Here is an 18520-nt window from a genome sequence, read left to right as displayed (position 1 = left end):
ACTTGGTATAAATGATTTTGTCCCCTTCCCCATGCTACGAGACTTGAACAAACACTAGCATAGCTTCTAACAGCTCAAGGCTTCATCCCTAAGAGGACACCAGGCCCATTTGGAGTGCCTGCCTGAGAAAGTTCAACAAGCTGCCAGGAAAATTTACTGTTGGTTCCAGCCAAAACCTGGAGATAAGCAGATCAGCTCCCTGAATTCCCTCTAAGAGCAGTTACTTTAGAAAACTTGTAATTATAAATCTTCTCTCTCCCCCTTTGGGATATAAACCTTTTACTACCCAGAACTGTCTTGTCTCTGGAATGCCAGCATTCACGGAGATAACCCTCCTGACCGAGCGGGGGAACCTTGCTCTAACCTGCACCATTGCCTCTGGTCATAAAGACAGAAATTTGTTTCTCTTTCAGATAAGTGCCTATTAACAGAACCAGATCAGACTGACTAATCCTCTGGTTTTTATAAATATCCACTTGCCTGATTCTGCCCCACTGACCCCACTCCCTCATTCTCCCTTTAAAATGCCCAGTTACCACTGCATAAATCAAAGTGGACTTTGGTTTACACTGGACCCTCTTCTCTACTGCAATCGTTACTGAATAAAGTCTATCCCTAAGGCTTTCACTGGTGCCCGGTTTGATCTTTGACACAGAAAACCAAATGGAAGGAAAGAAATTTAGATTTTTCTAAGAAAGTACATTTTATTATCATCACTGAAAGTATAGTGGCAAGGTAGATGATTATCAGCCAACTTTGCTTTTGTGGGATGGGAGAAAAGGCCTATCTTTAGAAGCTTGCTGGGTATACAGTTGAAACCACTCACCCCAGTCTGCCACTTTAGCATGGATTCCCAAAATTCCAGGCTGGCCACTTTCCACTAGGTAACTAAGATGCTAATTCAAACAACTTGCTGGGTACACCGCACCCCCCCCCCACCGCCCCGTTTTGCTTTTAGAGCTCCCTCTGCTTGGATGACTGGCTCTGTATGACCTGAATCCCACTTCCTTCTTACAAGCAGAGTTCACAAATGGTTGCAAAAGGAGCCCATGTTAGTTGCTGCCCTGATGGGAATCTACATCCACTACTGAGAGTCAGGTCCCAGCTGTGGCACTTGCTGTCTTCCAAACCCTGGGCAAATTACTTTAATGTCTTAGCGTCTCCACTTCTTCATCTGTGAATTGGTTATTTTATGTCCTTCTACAGGCTGGTGGCGAGACTTCAGAGAGATCAGAGCTTCACAGTGCTCAGGACACAGCTAGTTTTGTTACTTTCTATAGGAAAACTTCGCTTGTCGACACAACTAAACCCTCCACCCTGTTTGTCCCTTCCTCTGCGCCCCTAACATCTGTACTTCATCACCACAAAATGTCACAGTGGGATTTGCAGTCAGTCCGCCTGTGACTGCCAAGTCGCGCGTTTTCTCGCGCCAGCCACTTATTCTCCCCTCGCTGGTTTCCTCAATCTACAGAAAGAACTCCGTGAACATTGGTCTTTATTCGGGGTCCGGCTTGCGCCCTCCCGTGGGGCAGGGACTGCGCGTCCCCAAACTGCACGCGCGTCCTGCGCGTTTGTTGGGAGTCTGGGAACCCAGAATGGGGGCTAGCGCTTTCCCAAAGGAAAATGCAAGCATTTTGTCAGAGGAGATGAACGCTAAATTTGGAAACTTCTGGGGAGCCAAGGATCCTCAGTCGCAGACAGCAGTGGACGCGAGAGGCCCAGCACCACGGCCGCCCTCCTCCCCCAGCTGCGGTAAATTCATAACGGTGGCCTGGACAGCAGTGCCCGCCCCGGCCAACCGTGACCCGTGACCCCCGCTCAGTCTCCCAACGCCCGGCCCACAGCGGCTCACTGCGCCGGCGCGCCGAGGGCAGCGCCGTCGAAAACAGCCCGGGCCCACTGCGCCGGCGCGCGGTGTGGTGCATTTCGGGACCTGTAGTTTCCCTGCCGCATTGTGGGATTTGCGGTTCGTGTGCTGTCCCGGCGCTGGAGCCTCCGCGGCCTGGAGCTGTAAGTGGGTGACGTCCGCGTCCGGTCAGCGGGACCCTGACCCGAAGCCCGGCAGCTCGTTGGGGCCCTGGGCAGTCGGGTGGACGGCCCCGCCTTTGCGCGTTCTGTCCAGGATGCCCGCCAGCCGGCCCCCTGCCGCGCGGCGCCAGCTCCCCGAGTGGGGACCGGGAGGGGGCTGGCCGCCGCGGCTCCCACGCGCGGAGCGCCCCTGCCTGGCTCGGGGCGTCCAGACGCCGCGAAATCCGTGGACCCGGCGCCCGGGGCGCAGTGTATAGGCTGGCACGAGTTCCGGGCGGGGCCCAGAGTTGTTCTGGCCACAGGGTTTGGGCGGATGAGCGAATGTTGTGGACACCCTGTTCTGTGGATGGGTGGGGGAAGCAACGGCCGCCCGTGGCCCTGATCTCCGGGTCTGAGCGGGCCAGGTGGTGGTGTTCCTCAGGTGTCGGGGCGGAGAGGACCCTGGCCTGGTCCCCCGGTTACGGAGGAGCCGAGATTCAGTGTCTCTGGCCCTGGGAATCCGAGGTGACCGGGGAGTGGGGCTCAGCGGTCCACGGAGTGATGTCCAAGGTTCACCTGCAACTAACTCCCTCCTCCCCGCACCTTCCAACTTCCAAAGATGGGGTGAAGAGTTGGGGTGACAAGAGCAGAGACTGGGAACGCAGACAGGTTCGGAGCATTCAGACTGACATATCCTACTTAGCGGCTCTAAGAGCGTGGACACCAAGAGACAGATGATCCTGGAGTTTGTTAGGTGTGCTAAGAAGAAAACGTAGATTGTGGACAATATGTTGTCCAGATTGCTTTCACTGGCCTAACCCAAATAAGCGGATAGCTTTTCTGGTTTCTAGGAGAAAACTGGCAAAGGAAAAATGAGGCTATTTTTACAGGAAAGGGGACAGAATCATTTCTATCTAAGCCATTGTTATTTTTCAGATTTAAGCTAGGATTGTGGATAGTTCTAGGGAAAGTCTAAAACCTTCCTGCACTTCACAGATTTTATACCTCAAAAGTGTTCCCATCTTGTTGGCTTTTGCGGTTCGGCCCTCAGATACCAGCTGTCTCCTGTGTCTGATGCTGCAGCAGGTGTGTGTGCCTATGGCGTGGAGCTAATAGCCTGCTGATATTTTTAGCTTTCTCAGTTGTTCTCATTTGCCAAAGTCCTGCTGGGGTGCTACAGAAATGGCTGAGTTGGAGCATGTAATTGCAGGGGGATGGGGAAAGTTAGCATTTGGAGGCAGCAGGTGGGAATGAGCTGGATTGATCAGCCTTCTAGTCTCCCACTCTCACTGCATCCTTTCCGCTACTTTGTTTGCAGGTTGACTTTAAATATGTTTCTTTCTAAAGAGCTTGAATGCCCTCACTCTCTGTATGGAGTCGAGGCAACTGCCGGTAAATTTTCATAGTCCCATAGTCCCACCAAAGAATGGTGACTTACGAATGCCAGAGTTGCAGAGTTGTTCTTTGGATTCTGGTTTTTAAAGTGAGAACATTTTGGTTCAGAGAGGTGAATGAATGGCTTACCCTAGGTCACCTGCCTGCCAGGGGTGCCACCAAGAATAGAGTCCAGCTCTCTTGGTCCCTGCTGTCTTGCACTGACTGCATTTTGCCTTGCTTGCCTCTTGTTTATGGTTCTTAAGCTTGGCATGTCCGTTAGCAGAGAGAGAGAGATACTTAGGGTGACAATAATGGTTGATATTTATTTAATGTTTTCCGTATGCTGAGTATGGTGCTTTGTGTTTACAATCCAGCCTCTGAAGAACCTTAAAAATGAGGGACCTGAGGCGCAAAGAGGCCAAACGGCTTGTCCAAGGTCACACTAGTCTTAATCTTAGTCCTGGCTTGCTAGAGGGCCAGACCATTGGGTGGTGGTGGTGGTGTTAATTAAGTCAACACTATTTTTTTTTAATTTCCTTAAATAATCTCCACACCCAATGTGGGGCTCGAACACACCACCCCAGGATCAAGAATTGCATGCTCTACCGACTGAGCTGACCAGGAGCCCCACTGGGTGTTCTTTTTCATTTATTTCCTCCTGTGAGCTTTTTGGACCTATTTGTCGTCCTTGACCTTGGGAATCAATATCTTACATTAATCCATTAATGTATAGGACATTAATCCATTAATTCTTATGTTAATTTATGTAATTAATATGTTAATTACGTTAATAGGACCTCAGAAAATTAGGAACAGCCAAACTCACCTACTATATTTGTGCACAACTCGATTAGAGTAAAAATAAAATTTACATGACCTTAAACATTGCAGATTACAATATGGCTAATCCCTGAGGTTATCTGAGATTCCTGAAAGTGAAAATTCTAGCAATAGATTGTAATCCGTTAGGAACATACCTCTCCAGTGCAAGTCAGAATCTGCTGCTACTTAAAGACAACCTGGCCATTTATCTGTAAAGAAAACGAGCACCTTCAGTCACCGTCATCACATTTAAACAGATTTATGGTGTACGTTCCTATCATGAACTTATCTGGCTTTGAAAGAAGTCATGGGGAAAACTTGGTTATCTTGTGCCAACCACCAGCCTGTTTTCTAGATACTATGACCTTGAATAGATGAGGCATGAATTTTCTATATTTAGATGTTTTTGTAAGTAAAAGTTTTAGTGAAACATTTTTCCCCGAAGTTTATTTTATTATCCCCATTCTAAAGGCCTGTGACATTTTCTTGTGCTTTTCTTAATTCTAAGTACATGTGAAGACAAGCATCTGCATGATTTTTGAATGCACATCTTTCCGCCTACATCAGGATAAGACTCTGGAGCCACACTGGGTGGGTTCAAATCCCAGTCCCTGTGTGACCCTGGACACGTTACATAAACTTTGTCTCCTTGTCTCTGAAATGGAACAGTAACCTCTACCTCCTAGGGCTGCGTGAGTTTATGCAGCTGATGCGCCCTCGTGCAGCCCAGCACAGTGAAGTGAAGCTATGATTATGCTCTAAGTTGCCAAATTTCATAAAAAACCGGGGCCCTAGAGCCCATTTAGTTGACACCCCCTTTCTTCATTTACAGATGGGACCAAGGCCCCAAGAGGGAAGTCACTTACCAGAGTGTGTAGGTTCTTTATCCAGAGCTCAAGTCTTCTGACTCTTGGGGTATGTACCATATTCTAAAAAATAGCGACATAGAAGGTCTTGGAGCAAATGCTTTGCTCCAGCTGCGTCCCTGACCTCCACTCCCTGCTTTACCTTCCCCTAGGTCTCCCTCACAGTTGAGATGAAATTCTAGATAGGAATTGCTTTCAGAGGACAATTTTTTCCCCTATCATTTACTCCCCTCCAGATATTTTTTAAGAACCAATTTTTGCTTCATTAATACTCAGAGGGGGCGCCTGGGTGGCTCAGTCATTGGGTGTCTGCATTCACTCAGGTCATGATCCCAGGGTCCTGGGATCGAGCCCCGCGTTGGGCTCCCTGCTTTGCGGGAAGTCTGCTTCTCCCTCTCCCACTCCCCCTGCCTGTGTTCCCTCTTGCTATAGCTCTCTCTGTCAAATAAATAAACAAAATCTTTAAAAACAAAACAAAAACAAAAAACAGAGGACCTGAAAAACAGAAAGACACTCATCCACAAATCAGCTCTTGCCCAGGGCAGGAGGTGGGTGGAGAAGTAGGTTTTGGACTTGGTTTTTCTGTCCACAGATGAAAGGCATGGGCGCACGTGTCCCCTTAGGAGCAGCACTGTTACCTCTGCTCTGGGCTGTGCTCCCACTCCCAGCAAAGAGCAGCTGGGGAGACGTTTCTGCTCACCAAGACCCAAGCCTGTGTCAGCCCTAAGCCAGGCCATCTGCTTCCCTCTGGGTCACCTTGTTGGGGACACTGGCTCCTCCTGTCTGCAGCCCTCGTTCTCGGCTCATGCGCCCTTTCTCTCCATCAAAGAGGTCTTCCTATGGTGATCTGCTCCAGAAAACCCTGAGTGACCTGTTTCTTCTCTTCTCTACCAGAACAGCAAGACCTGCCCTTCTAGCTCCTCTCCTCATGTGCTTGTCTGAGTGGGCCTGCAGTGACCCAGAGTGAATTTGCCATTGGCCCAACATGAACTGGAAGGTGAGAATAATTTTCAACATTATGGCTTGGTTTTTTTCCTTTGTCCTCATTGTAAAAATTCAGAATAACAGTTCTGTAGTTGTAGGTTGATTAAAAAGAAAAAAGTGGATTAAGGCAGGAATCCTAATAATACTTTAAAAATAATATTTTCAGTTAAGGCAGATAAAAGTACATTTATTCCCCAGACTTTTGGAGGAAGGCGAGGCCCTTTCTTTGACTGGGTGTACAGACTTCGGATCTGCCTCACTCTTCTTGCAAAAATCATGCCTTTAATGTTTTACCTACAGTTTCACATTTTGGTTTCTTTAAAGTGGGTTAATATTTTAGGAAACAATCTACATACAAGATATTTCCAGATTTTTATATTTTTCTTCCCTAATCTTTTACATTTGTGTTGCCAACAGCACTTTTTTTTTTCCAACCTAAATTTGAAAATGCATTGAAAGCATTCAATTTAGTTTTCATGGAAACAATTTTTTCCTCATATAACATAGCCATATTTTGTAAGTATTGTGTTTAGATAAATTATCCATTATAACATCAAGTACAGCTTCAGCTGGTTGGGGAATAAACATAGCGGTCCTCTGTAGCACAGACTCAGCCTCCGGGAGCGCAGGTCCAAGGGCAATCAAACGGAAGCCTGCAGACTGTGGGCATTCGTGGGCAGGTCTCACAGAGGGAAAGGAGAGTCATCACGTTAAATCCCTGAAGTACATGGGGATGTGGTAAAGGTCGGTTAAGAGAGCAGCCACTGAGATATGTTTTATCATAGATTCTTTGGAAGTATAAAATTCGGTAAAAATCGTGTTGTCTCACCCTCCAGAGATGGCTACTATTAACAATTTTGGTGTGTTTTCTTCCAGTCCTTTTTACATATATGTAAGTGTAGTGTATGTATTTTCAAACTTACGATCCCACTGGGTATATTTTTTTTTCAATTATGAACCTTTCCTTGTTCAAAACATCCACCAGTTTTCTATTGCAAGGCTTACTGGAAAGATCTGGAAGCAGGACCAGGGAGCTGGGAGAGAGAGAACCCCTTTCCTTCCCTAGCTCCTTTGGGTAGGGGTTTGGGGGCCACCCAGGAGGACCACGGGGGACTCTTCTCCAGGACAAGCCTGGTTGAAGGTAAGAGGCCGAGTGAAGGTTTCTTGAAGGAGCTGAAAATGTAGGAGTGTCTGTTTAGCCTATGTTGGGGTTCCAGAGCTTAGAGCAGAAAGGCTGAGAAGGAAGGAGGAGGCAGTGAGGGGTTATAAGAGGAAGAAGCAGAAAGCAGCGTGGGGTGGGATTTAGGGAAGGGCTTGTCCTCTCTGCGGTGGCCACAGTCAGTGGGGTTGAAAGTGTTCATTTGAGCACCCAGGCCAGTCTTGCTTGTGACAAAAAGAGTTCATTCTGATGTCAGGGACAGAATCTGCCCACACCTTTCCAACTTCGAGCAGATACACAGCTCTGTGACTGCCAGGGAGCATCCTCATGCTTAAAAGGGGGCCTTTCCTTGTAATGTCAGAAGGAAGCGGCCTCTCCTTGCACCCTGACCTCATAGAGCTCGGGAAGGCGGGAGGATCAGGTAGCGAGCGCACAGTACATCCTGTGGGCTTCCCTTTCTGGCTCAGGGGGCCTGTGGCCGTCAGTAACAGTTAACATCGTGCATTAGCAACCGAGTGTGCCCTCATTGTTGAAAAAATTAGCCATCCTTATTACACAAGTATTGGGGATTTATTTTAAAAATTGGTATAGATCTCATCCACCCCCACAGTATTTTATTCATTTACCCTCTTGAAGGTTGGTTTGTTTTGAGAGTTAAAATGAGGGGCTCGTTAGAAATCAAAGGAGGATCTTGCACAACGGAAGCTTGGTACCCTAGCGGGGCAGGAATGGATCCCTGAAACCCTTTGCTTTAAGCCCATGTAGTGTCCTTGACCTCTGCTGCCACCGCCCGGCCCTCTCCCAGTCCTGAAACGTCTGCGTCTTGCTGCCTCCTGTGTCCACTACCTTTAAGAAGAAAATAAGCCTTGAAACCACTTACCTCTGTCCATGTATTGATGTATTACCAGTTTGGTGCATTTTCTAACTTCCGGTTGAGATCTCCATTCCTGTACCTGCTAAAGCTGTCCCCTGTTCACATCACAGGGACCCGTGGGCTGTGATGTGGGCTCCATCCTAATAGGACCCACAGGCCCAGCTGTAGAGATGGAGACAACTGGAAGAGTAACTTTTCCCATGTGGATTAGTGCTTCAGTTGGCCTAGATCAACCTAGTGAACATAAAATGGGGTTTCTACCTCTAAAACTGTTGATTTTTGCCTCCAAGGAAATAAAGTAGAAGCACATTTGACATTTTTTTTCTTTAAAAGCTGGTTTGTAAACATGGAATCAAGCCTCATTGTGACTGAGAACCTTCAAGAAAATAGATGAGTTAGGGGGTTGTCTGGGGGAGGTAGTGGAGGTTAGCTGTGAGGAAGACCTGTGTTCTGAGCTGCTTATATTTGTCAGGAGAAAAAAGTTCACTCCTGCAATTTTTGTTAGCCTTTTATGCTCCTGCTGGAGTGATCTTTCTGAAGCGTGTATGTTGTATTTATTCTTTCCTGTTAAAATGACTTTGTGGTTGAAAACTATTATCTGGTTACTTAGTGTTCTTGTGTTCTTAACCGTTTTAGTTAAATTCAAACGATTTAAATATTTGGGTTCCTCCTTTTGTGATCTGGTATATTCCTTCTGCATCACATGGCAACCTTCCTCAAATATCCATAAGTAACCAGCTAAATAATTTCAGAGGTAGTGAGTCCAGTTGCCTTAGGGAGACTTAGTAGCCAAGGCATCATTTATTTGCATAATTTAGCTGTAAAACCGGCGAGGGTTGGGGAGAACATGGTAGATATTACAGCATCGTGTAATGATGAAGAGAGTTCAGGCTTTGGAACAGTCCAAGGATTTGGTCAGACCTAACCTTTCCAGACTTTACGCTTTCTCAGCCACAAAATTAGGACAGTCTGCCTGCCTCCTGGGGATCTGATGAGGGCCCTAGGGGAAAATGTAGGGGAGTCACTGAGTGCACGGTAAGCTTCCGGTAGGCCTAACCGATGCTCCGTCTTCTGCGTGTGAAATCTATGTCTAGGTCTGTGTCATCAAGAATTTTAATAAAATTGCACGAACACCTGTGCACGTAATTTATGACTTCGTTAATTCCATTTCCTTAGAAATCCGGACGCAGTGGAAAGAAGACCGGCGTAGGGGTTAGAACGGTTCATTCTGAGTCTGCCCTCCTTGTGAATTCGCTGTGTGACGTGGGTTGGCCTCTCCCCCGCCCCCCACCGGGAGCTTCCCTCTCCTTGTTTGTGAAACAAGGTGGTGGACTAAGTCATCTGTGAAATCTCCCCCAGGCCTCCAGCTCTGTGAGCATGTTGTTCCCAACTGAAGTTTTCTCTGACCGGTTGAGTTAAACTGTTACAAGGAGAGCAAATGTTCTTTCCATAGTAGAAGCTCATTATGTAGGAATTGCATATAATAAGTGATGTTTGGCAATTGAATGATTTCACTGGAATAAATCCTACCTAGTCCTCTAGAATGGTGATCGCTCAAAAAAATCATACCTTTATTTGGGAAGGAATTTTTAATCACACAAAAAGCTCCTAATTATTATTCAGGTCATATTAATCATGTTTCTGAAACAAGTATAGTATTTGCCTTGAGATGCTATTGTGCTACAGAGACTATCATAATAGTTAGTGTACCTACTAGTACAGAGAGTAATTCAAATCCATAGCTATTCCCCAGGTATCATTTTAGCCCATGGGTTTTTTTTTTTTTTTTAAGATTTTATTTATTTATTTGAGAGAGAGCAAGAATGAGAGACAGAGCATGAGAGGCGGGAGGGTCAGAGGGAGAAGCAGACTCCCCCCTGAGCAGGGAGCCCAGTGCGGGACTCGATCCCAGGACTCCAGGATCATGACCTGAGCCGAAGGCAGACACTTAACCATCTGAGCCACCCAGGCGCCCCTCATGTTTTGAATTTTTTTGTCTTTTTATATTTATTTTACCTTCCAAGGGCCAGTGCTAGTGAGTAGCCACAACCAAGAAGAAAGGGTAGCATGCTAAAGTTGGAGAATCCAGAAGGAAGGTCTGGTCCCGCCTCCCTCAAAGGGGCAGAAGCTCAGAAAGTCCCGTGACTGACCCTGGTCGCGTGGTCAGTTGGGCCCCCGGCTCCATCTCCTTTCCCTGGACCATGGGGCCGCCTCAGAAGCAGAGGGCCTGGGGGACTGGCAAAATGCGTGGTCCGGTTGTGAGAGACCAGAGTTACGTCAGCGGCCCACGGGTGGTTCTCTCGTGAAGCCAGCGGCGGGGGAGTGATGGAGGGCAGAGGTAAGCCTCGACTCATCGGTGTGGGCCAGGGGACCTTGTCTGTCCTGGTCAGCCATGTGGCCCCAGCACCTCGCCTCGTGCCTGTTACATAAGAGGTAGACAGTAAAGGTTTGTTAAATGAAGGAACATGAAAGAAACCTTTCTTATCAATCATGGAACATTTAGAACGCTTGCTTTCTTCTTTAAGGTCCTTGAACACGTGCCCCTGCTACTGTATATCTTGGCAGCCAAAACCTTAATTCTCTGCCTGGCATTTGCTGGAGTCAAAATATACCAAAGGAAAAGATTGGAAGCAAAACAGCAAAAACTGGAAGCTGAGAAAAAGCAGCAGTCCGAGAAGAAAGAGAACTAAAGGGAAATCAGAGGTACTGGGACTTTGCACGTGCGGAATGTCCGGTGGGCATTCTGCCAGGCCAAAGCAGTTCCTGTCAGGGACCCTTCCTTTTTTTGGAAAAGGTGTTTTTCTGACTGAAACTCTGGAGTTGGCACAAGGGTGAGCAAAGTTAAAACGGGCAAGGGAAGCCCGTTCGCTTTGAAATGTTGCGGGTTGAAGTTCTGCCCCAGGCAGAACTTTTGTCTGCGTCCTCCTTTTGTGTGTTAGACTGAGAAGAGGAAGGGAAAGATGGGGTGCGGGTCATAAATGCTGCTCCCCACCCACCGGCATCCGCGGAGGCCGCCGGGGAAGGGGGGCGTTGGTGGCAGCAGGACTGACCTTTCATTTTCCCTCCCGCCTCGAGCCTGGTCTTGACCAGGGGGGATGTTTTCAGCGGGGCAGAAAACCGTGAGGTTGGAAATACATTCTTTAATAGATAGACTTCAGTGGTTTCTGTTTGTTAAGTTGAAATGGCTGAGCATGAGGGGTAATGCCGAGCAAGTAAAACATTCAGACACTTCATACTTTTCCTTTTGGTCTTCCTTTCTAGAATTTGCAATTTAAATGTCAGCCTGAGTGGATTTCAGCTGAGAAGAAAGAAGAGACATTTACTGAATGGTGTGTCAAAGGATAAACCCCCAACCTGTAGGGTTAACTTAAAATTATCTGGACTTTTTCATGCTCCTAAAAGAACCCATATTTTGTTTACTAAAATAAAATACCTTTCTAAAAAAGGGGGTCTCTGTCTCTGGAATAAGCCAAAGTCTTTCAGTCTCACACAGACACACACCTGCCATGTTGTGAGGGGAGGGAGCTTTGCAAGCCCGCCCCCCTCCCAGCCCGTCTCAGCTCTGGGTGCCAGGTCACAGGTGCTCCTGACACAGGACTAGGCCGCAGGAGAAGTGGCTTCTGCCCTAGGGCTTGGCTGCCAGCCCTCCCTGACCCTCCGGCCCGCTCCTCGGCTGCCCTCCTGCACACTGCTCTTCTCTAGCCCGCCTTTCCGCCACGTTTTCACTGTTGGGGTGGAGGGAAGCTGCACGCTCGCTTGCCCGGGGAGCGTTGGCGCCTCTGCCGACCCAGCTGGGTCCCCGTGGGGCGGGCTACAGGGTGAGACCCACCGGCCACACTGGGTGGGAGACTCGGAAGAACTAACATCCCTGAGTCCTGTCATGAGAGAGTAAGAAGAGCGGGTGTACTGTCCTCTCCCCCAGTTTGCTTGTTGGGGTTTACTGGTAAGAGATGAAGGAGGGTGCTGAACCAAGGAGACTTCCAGATCTGAGAGGAATGATACTGAGAATTTTTTGACTCAGCACCTACCAGACTGAGATCTCTGTTAAAAGGTTCCCATCGTCTCACTGCTCTGCATACCAGCGTGGGTGGGGGAGGAGGAAGCAGGAACCAAAGCCATGCATACAGTGCAGTGTTTGGTTTGGTGCCTTTGCGGGTGGCCACGTGGAAAATTTGCATGAGTGTACGATTGACCCTTGAACCCCATGGCTTTGAACTGTGGGGCTCCACTTACAAGCAGGTTTTTTACAGTAAATACAGGACAGCACTGTAAATGTATTTTCCTTATGTTTTTCTTAACGTTTTTTCTCTCGCTTGAAGAATACATTGTATATATATATATATATATAACACATATACAGAATATGTGTTAATCAACATTATGTTAGTTGGTAAGACTTCTGGTCAACAGTAGGCTATTAAGTTTTGGGGAGTCAAAAGTTAAAACGTGGATTTTTGACTACACAGGGGTTTGGCACCCCTAACCTCTGCGTTGTTGAAGGATCAACTGTATATTAATAGATGTCCACCCCACTCTGGCCCAGGTTGGTGGAACTCTGAATTTTAAACAAGAGGTGTAAAAGGAGTTCTTTCTCAAATTTTACTGTGATGGCTCGGTGCTCTTAATCACAATTTAGAAAGCAGAGTTTACATTTGTAGCTTGAGCCAACAAGCTACAAACCCCCAAATAGTCAATGTGGCCTGGGTCTCATGGTGCACAAAGAGATGCCGGAACAGAGGTGTAATGCCCTAGGATTTCTGCCCTCCCACCCCAGCGCTTCCCTGACTTGCTCAGGTGGGGCCCAGAACTGACCCTGGGCCACAGCCAACCCTCCTGCCTTTGTCAGGGTGCCCTATGCAGCCTGGCTGGCCACCCACCCCTTCTGGTCTAGGAGCTCTGCCTCTGCTTCCTTCCCTCTCGGGGGATCTAAGGCATTCCTGGCTCCCACCCGGCATCACACCCAGTACCTCTGGGCATCTTTCCTCCACGTGCACTCCCTGCTGGACTCCTCAGAAATCCAAGGACAGGGGCTGTTGGCTTTCCTGGAGAATCTAAATATGCCTAAGCAGTGGATGGTCACATTTATTTTAAACACAGGTGCTTTCCTAGGGGGACTTAAAACTCGGCTCTGGAATTTGTGGAACCTGGGGTCATCTTAGAAAATTTGGTAGAGGGGGACCTAAGGATTGAGCTTAAACCATTGACCACACACCCATGGGTTTTTTGTACAGTGTTGTTTTTTGTCCCCCAGTCACCTTTCTTACACACTCCCTTCTACCACCAGGGGGAGATGAGTAACACCTCCTGGAGTTACGGATCACCATTCCACTCCATATGCCCGAAGTCAGTAGTTTTACAGTTTGAGTTTAAAGAATTGGTTGGTTGGATGCATGCACGCATGGGCGAATGTAGGCGGAGAGATTGGTAAAGCCCACAACCGGGACTCCATGTGGCCTGCAGCTAGCCAGCCCCTCTCTGGACCACAATCGTGAGCAAATCCATAAAGAGGAGACTGCCCCCTGGGTAGCTGAAAGATGTTTCAGAGAGCATAAGCTGAAATCTGTGTTCTCTTCCCACAGGGGAGCCCAGGATCCCCTCACACAGATCTTCTTTAATCTTATTAGACACACCCCAACACCTTTTTATTGGTTTCAAGCTGACAACATATTGAAATACCTTAGAGCAAGAGAGGTGGTCTTTACAGAGCCCACCGAGTCTCTGAGAACTCACTGTATGTTCGCCACAACCCCACACCGGGAACAGTGCACATTAGGACGTTATGTTCCCAATGATGACCTTAGTCTCTAAAGGAAGGTTCAGCTGTGTTCTCATACTCTGCTTCACGTGGCAGAGACACACAGAATGTATTTCAGGAACTGAATAGTTCAAACAAAAAGTCTCGCAGGCTTTAGAAAGGGTCACCTCTCCCCACCAGACAGTGTCCAAATGATCATCTCTAGGGAAACACAGCTGTCTAAATGACTCAGTTCAACGAGATGCCTGGGCCTTGACACCTGACCTGCTTACATGGATGCTCCTTGACATCAGCTGTCCTGTGCAGGTCACCAGTGTGCTGGAGCGAAGCCAGGGGCTGATGGAGAGATTCTGGCGGGAAAAGAGAACTGAGGCCGAGTCCTCCAACGTCAGCACACACGAGCGGCCGTTTAACATGCAGATTCCTGGGCTCGACTCCAGACCCACAGATTCACAGCCTCAGGGGATCCTTCTTTTGAGCTTTAAACAGACAGAAGGAGATGAGCCCCGGAAGCCGAGTCTGGGAAAGAGCATCCAGGGTAGGACGACGACGATCCGGAGACAGCGAGGTGGCGTGACCCCTCGTTCAGCCCTTATTCCCCCGCGTGCTCTACTTCTATTACCTCCACCAGCTGTCAGTATCCTCAGATAAGGAAACAGGCACAGAGCCGTTAATAGCCCCGTCTAAGGTCCCCAGTTGGCCAGAGGCAGAGACGGGGGCTAGGCGGGGGAGATCAGCACCCCCGGGGCCTGCCCCTTTCACTCCCGGGCCTGGGAAGGGGAGGCGGGCAGGACCTCTGGGTCTGTGTGTGGCCATGGGTAGGCCGGTGTGCAGGGCGACAGCATGAGTGGCATAACAGGGACAGAGGCCAGGCTGTAGTGAGCGGCGGAGCTGGGAGGGTACAAGGGAGTAGAAATGGGGCCGTTTGTGCACTATTTCAAGCGTGTGTGCGCGTGCGAAGCCAGGACAGAAACATTTCTGCTCAATGTGTTAGTTTCGAATAACGGCTTAGTTTTCAAATCATTGGCTCCGTATTTTCGTTGTGTTTCCAGATGTTTGGGACACTCTAATGTACTGATTGTCCTTTTTTCAGATTCACAGTTTGCCCCATCAGTTGAAATTTGGAGGTACTTCCCCTGAAAACATAGAGAGCTGATAACTTGAAAACTATGAAAGAAGTGTTCTGTGACTCCCAACTTGGCAGCAAGCTGCGTGCCTCCTGGGGGGCGGAGAGAGACCTCCGTAGCCCTAGGGGAAGGCAGGATTGAAGGAAAGGCTCTTCTGGAAGGAGGAAGCTGGAGCATGATCAAAGCTGAAGGAGACACAGAGGAAGGGGGACCAGCTGCAGGAGGAAGTGGGAGGGACGGGGGGGGCATCTGGGGACGAGGCCCTGAAGGCCTTGGAAGCCATGGGGGTGACTTCAGTTTCCCCTCTGGCTTGGCACAAGGCCTTCTGTTCCCAATGTGGGAGGGCTGCTGGGTTGCAGTGGGGAGAGCCATTATGGCTTGACCAGAGCCGCGAGGAGCCAGGCTCTGCCAACCCTCTCTCCTTCTGCCTTTCCCCTCAGACAGTGGTACCTTCCTCCCAGTTCCCCTGTACCCTCTGTGGTGTCTCCCCGCTTCTGGGTGCTTGTGGGTGGGAGAGAACTGAGCTGTCAGGTGTCAGAGTAGCTGATCCGGGTGACAAGCCCAAAATGGAAGAGTTAAGCCTTTAACCACTTCCTCCGAGGGTACGAGATGGCACCTGAGGAAGGACCAGCTGGCCCTGCTCCATTTCCCCCATGAGCACCTGACTGAGTCAGAGGGCAAAGTGTCCCCAAACCTTCCCCTTCCCCGTGAGGATGTCTCAGCCTCAGAGGAGCCTGAAGACCCGGGCCAAGGAGCCCAGGAATGAAGGTGCCAGGCTGGGGGTGCAGATGTGTGACCCGTCAGAGGTCGTGGGGCCCCGGTTGTCCCCACGCCCAGTGTGGGGAGGGCAGCTTCCCCCATGTGGCCCGCGGGGTAAAGCCTCGCAGTTGCCTGCGGTCAGGCCTGAAAAGTCACATGCCGGGTTTTGTCCCCTCGGTGGGCCAAGCGAGGCCTCTGCCCCCCAGTGCTTGTCCCTCCTCTGCATGAAGCCTGACGCCTTCTCACCCAGCCCTGCTGTCTTCCAGCCTGGCCCTTCTCCCGCCCATTCTTCCCGTCCTTCCGCGCCCGCCATCCAACTCACACCCCGTGTGCACACAGCCACGTCTCACGCACACGCTCACATCTCACACAGCCACACTCACACACAGCTCTCTCAGACACAATCTCACACACACACTCGCAACTCCCACCTGGTCACACTCACGGTCACACACTCATTTCTCGCCCAGACACTCATGCACGCACACTCACTCGCACACCCCCTGCCTGCCTGAGTGGGAGGTGGGTAGACTCCGCGCCCTTGTTCAAGCTCCTGCCTGGCTTGGCCGCTTCTGCCCGTGATGAGATCCCTGCGCTTCCTCTGGTCCCCACGCTATCTTCTGTAGCTCTGCCCAGGACTCCCAGCGCCAGACCCTGGACTCGGAGCCCCCACTCCCCAAACCTCTAACGTCTCACTGACTGAGAGCTACCCCCATCATCGGACTCTGACTGCCTCGAGGGCCAGAGCTTATTTTCTTTGGTGTCCTTCTTCCACCATACAGAAGGGGCTGGAATGTTAATGAGCAGATGAGTGTGTCACACCAAAAGGAAAGGGAGCAGGGAATGTGGCCAAGATTGCCAGGGGCCTACCTCAGCATTCCTCTTCCTCTTCTCCCTAGCAATAGAATCCTGATTTTAGCTGCCCCCATTGCCTCCCCCAAATAAAAGACTACATTTCCCAGCTTCCCTTGCAGCTAAGTCTTGCCAGTGACATTTAAGTGGAAGTGTTATGTGGGACTTCCAGGAAGGCCCCTTAAAAAGGGAAGAGATGAACACTTCTTCCTCTCTTTCTCCTTTGCTGCCCGGAGTGCTAATGCAATGGCTTGTTCAGCAGCCATTTGGGACTATGAAGATGGAACCAGGTTGGGACAGTGGAGTAAAAAGGACTCTGGATTCTTGATGACCATGGATCCATCATATCAGCCTTGAACTGCCCCCTTGGCACTTCTTGATTTTTGGCAGTGGAGGTGGGCTACCTTCTTAACTCTGTCTGTGGTTGGGTCTCCACTACTCAGAGCTTGACCTAATCCTAACCAACCCATGAATCCAGCTAGAGACAGGTAGAGGGCTCCTTGATAAGAAGATGTGGATTCTGGTTCTGGCCTTCCTGTCACTACAGTTGCGCATGCCCCTAGGTGAGTCAGTTACTGCCTGGACTTGTCTTCATTTATAAATGAGCTTAATGATCACTGCCCTGCCTATGTCTAAACTGAATGAGGTCAAGAATGTACAAATGGCTTGGGTGTATAAAACAATCACAGATCAAAGGAGTGCACACCGCCTGGGTAGGCAACTGAGCCCCCCGACTGGCCAGGTGCAGCTCCTTCAACCCGGTTGAGCTTGGACCTTCTCGGGTAGACAAGGTGGGATCCACTGGGCCTCCAGCTCCATTTGCCTGTTTCCTTTGGGGTTCATTTTGGGACAGACCATTCCAACACCCCCCTACTTGGGAGTCCCCATGCCCATGGAGTGGGAGTGGAAGTGCTGTTGTTGGTGAAGGTAAAGGGCCAGAGAGGGTGGGATGTCTCATCAGCCAAACTCAGAAGGACAGCAGTGCCACCAACATCATGAAGTCTCTTCCAGAGGACCTGTCCACATGCACAGGGCTGCTATGCCTCATTACCTACTGTTCGTTTCATATAAGCACAGCACAAGGTTGCTCTCAAAGAGTCTTGGCTCTGCTCACCATCCTCCCTGTCCACCCCATCAGACAAAACTTGTTATTATCGTTAGCTGCCTGACCTGTCACAGATGGTCTTAAAAGAAATGCCAGAGAACAAAGTTCCTTTGATCGAAGTATCTTAAGATGTGTCTACTCTCATTATGTCCTGGTGATAAAAAGCATCAAGAATTTCCCCCAGAGAGTGAAGAGGAGATGAGGTCAGCGACATCATGTCTGAGTGTGGGCACACTTGCTGGCCCCCAGCCTGTTCTATAACAACAGAAGCTTGAGTGTATGGGGCACTAAGAAGGTGCTAGACGCAGTTTAGTGGCATGGCTTATGTGAAGTGTTTTAAAATCCTCAACCTGGGCACCTGGTGGCTCAGTCGTTAAATGTCTGCCTTTGGCTCAGGTCATGATCTCAGAGTCCTGGTATTGAGCCCTGCCCGTGTCAGGCTCCCTGCTCAGTGGGGAGCCTGCTTCTCCCTCTCCCTCTGCCCCTCCCCCTCCTCGTGTGCTCTCTGTCTCTCAAATGAATAAATAAAAAAATCCTTAAAAATAAAAAAAAAAAATAAAGTCCTCAACCCTAGTTTACTAATGAGTTAAATGAGCCTCAGGGAACTGAAGTCACTTGTCCAAAGTCTCATAGTTAATAAGCTGGAAACTTGAGATTCCAACGAGGTCTACTGGATTCCCAAAGCCCAACATACTTTCCATTACTTTTCTGCTGGAGGTTTCCATGCTTAGTATTAAGCAGCGTTCTTAATTATGCATACGGTATTATGTAACTAAGTCACACATTAAAGGAGGTCCTTTTGATCTCTCTGGTTGTCCTGACATCTCTTTCCC

At 49.2% G+C, this 18520-nt stretch overlaps 1 protein-coding gene across 4 annotated transcripts; it reads left to right on the top strand.

Moving 5' to 3' along the window:
- The first annotated feature begins 1857 nt into the window (after nt 1-1857).
- Nucleotides 1858-11549, top strand: SMIM11 (small integral membrane protein 11). 4 transcript variants are annotated; one of them, XM_073890983.1, is made up of 5 exons: nt 1858-2010; nt 5039-5121; nt 5972-6069; nt 10615-10792; nt 11351-11549. In XM_073890983.1, exons 3-4 carry the CDS (start codon nt 6058-6060, stop codon nt 10777-10779), a joined length of 177 nt encoding a protein of 58 aa, XP_073747084.1. In that variant the 5' UTR covers nt 1858-2010; nt 5039-5121; nt 5972-6057; the 3' UTR covers nt 10780-10792; nt 11351-11549. The 4 variants fall into 4 exon arrangements, with proteins under 4 accessions (XP_073747084.1, XP_025727609.1, XP_073747091.1 ...); XM_025871824.2 differs by having other exon boundaries at nt 5967-6069; XM_073890977.1 differs by lacking the exon at nt 1858-2010 and adding an exon at nt 3004-3093 and having other exon boundaries at nt 5967-6069.
- The last annotated feature ends 6971 nt before the right edge of the window (nt 11550-18520 follow it).

The sequence above is a fragment of the Callorhinus ursinus genome, unplaced genomic scaffold (genome assembly GCF_003265705.2).
Source record: "Callorhinus ursinus isolate GAN/ISIS: 27379988/994484 unplaced genomic scaffold, GSC_fseal_2.0 scaffold1, whole genome shotgun sequence".
Lineage (NCBI taxonomy): Eukaryota > Metazoa > Chordata > Mammalia > Carnivora > Otariidae > Callorhinus > Callorhinus ursinus.
This window is presented reverse-complemented; position numbering and strand designations above follow the sequence as displayed.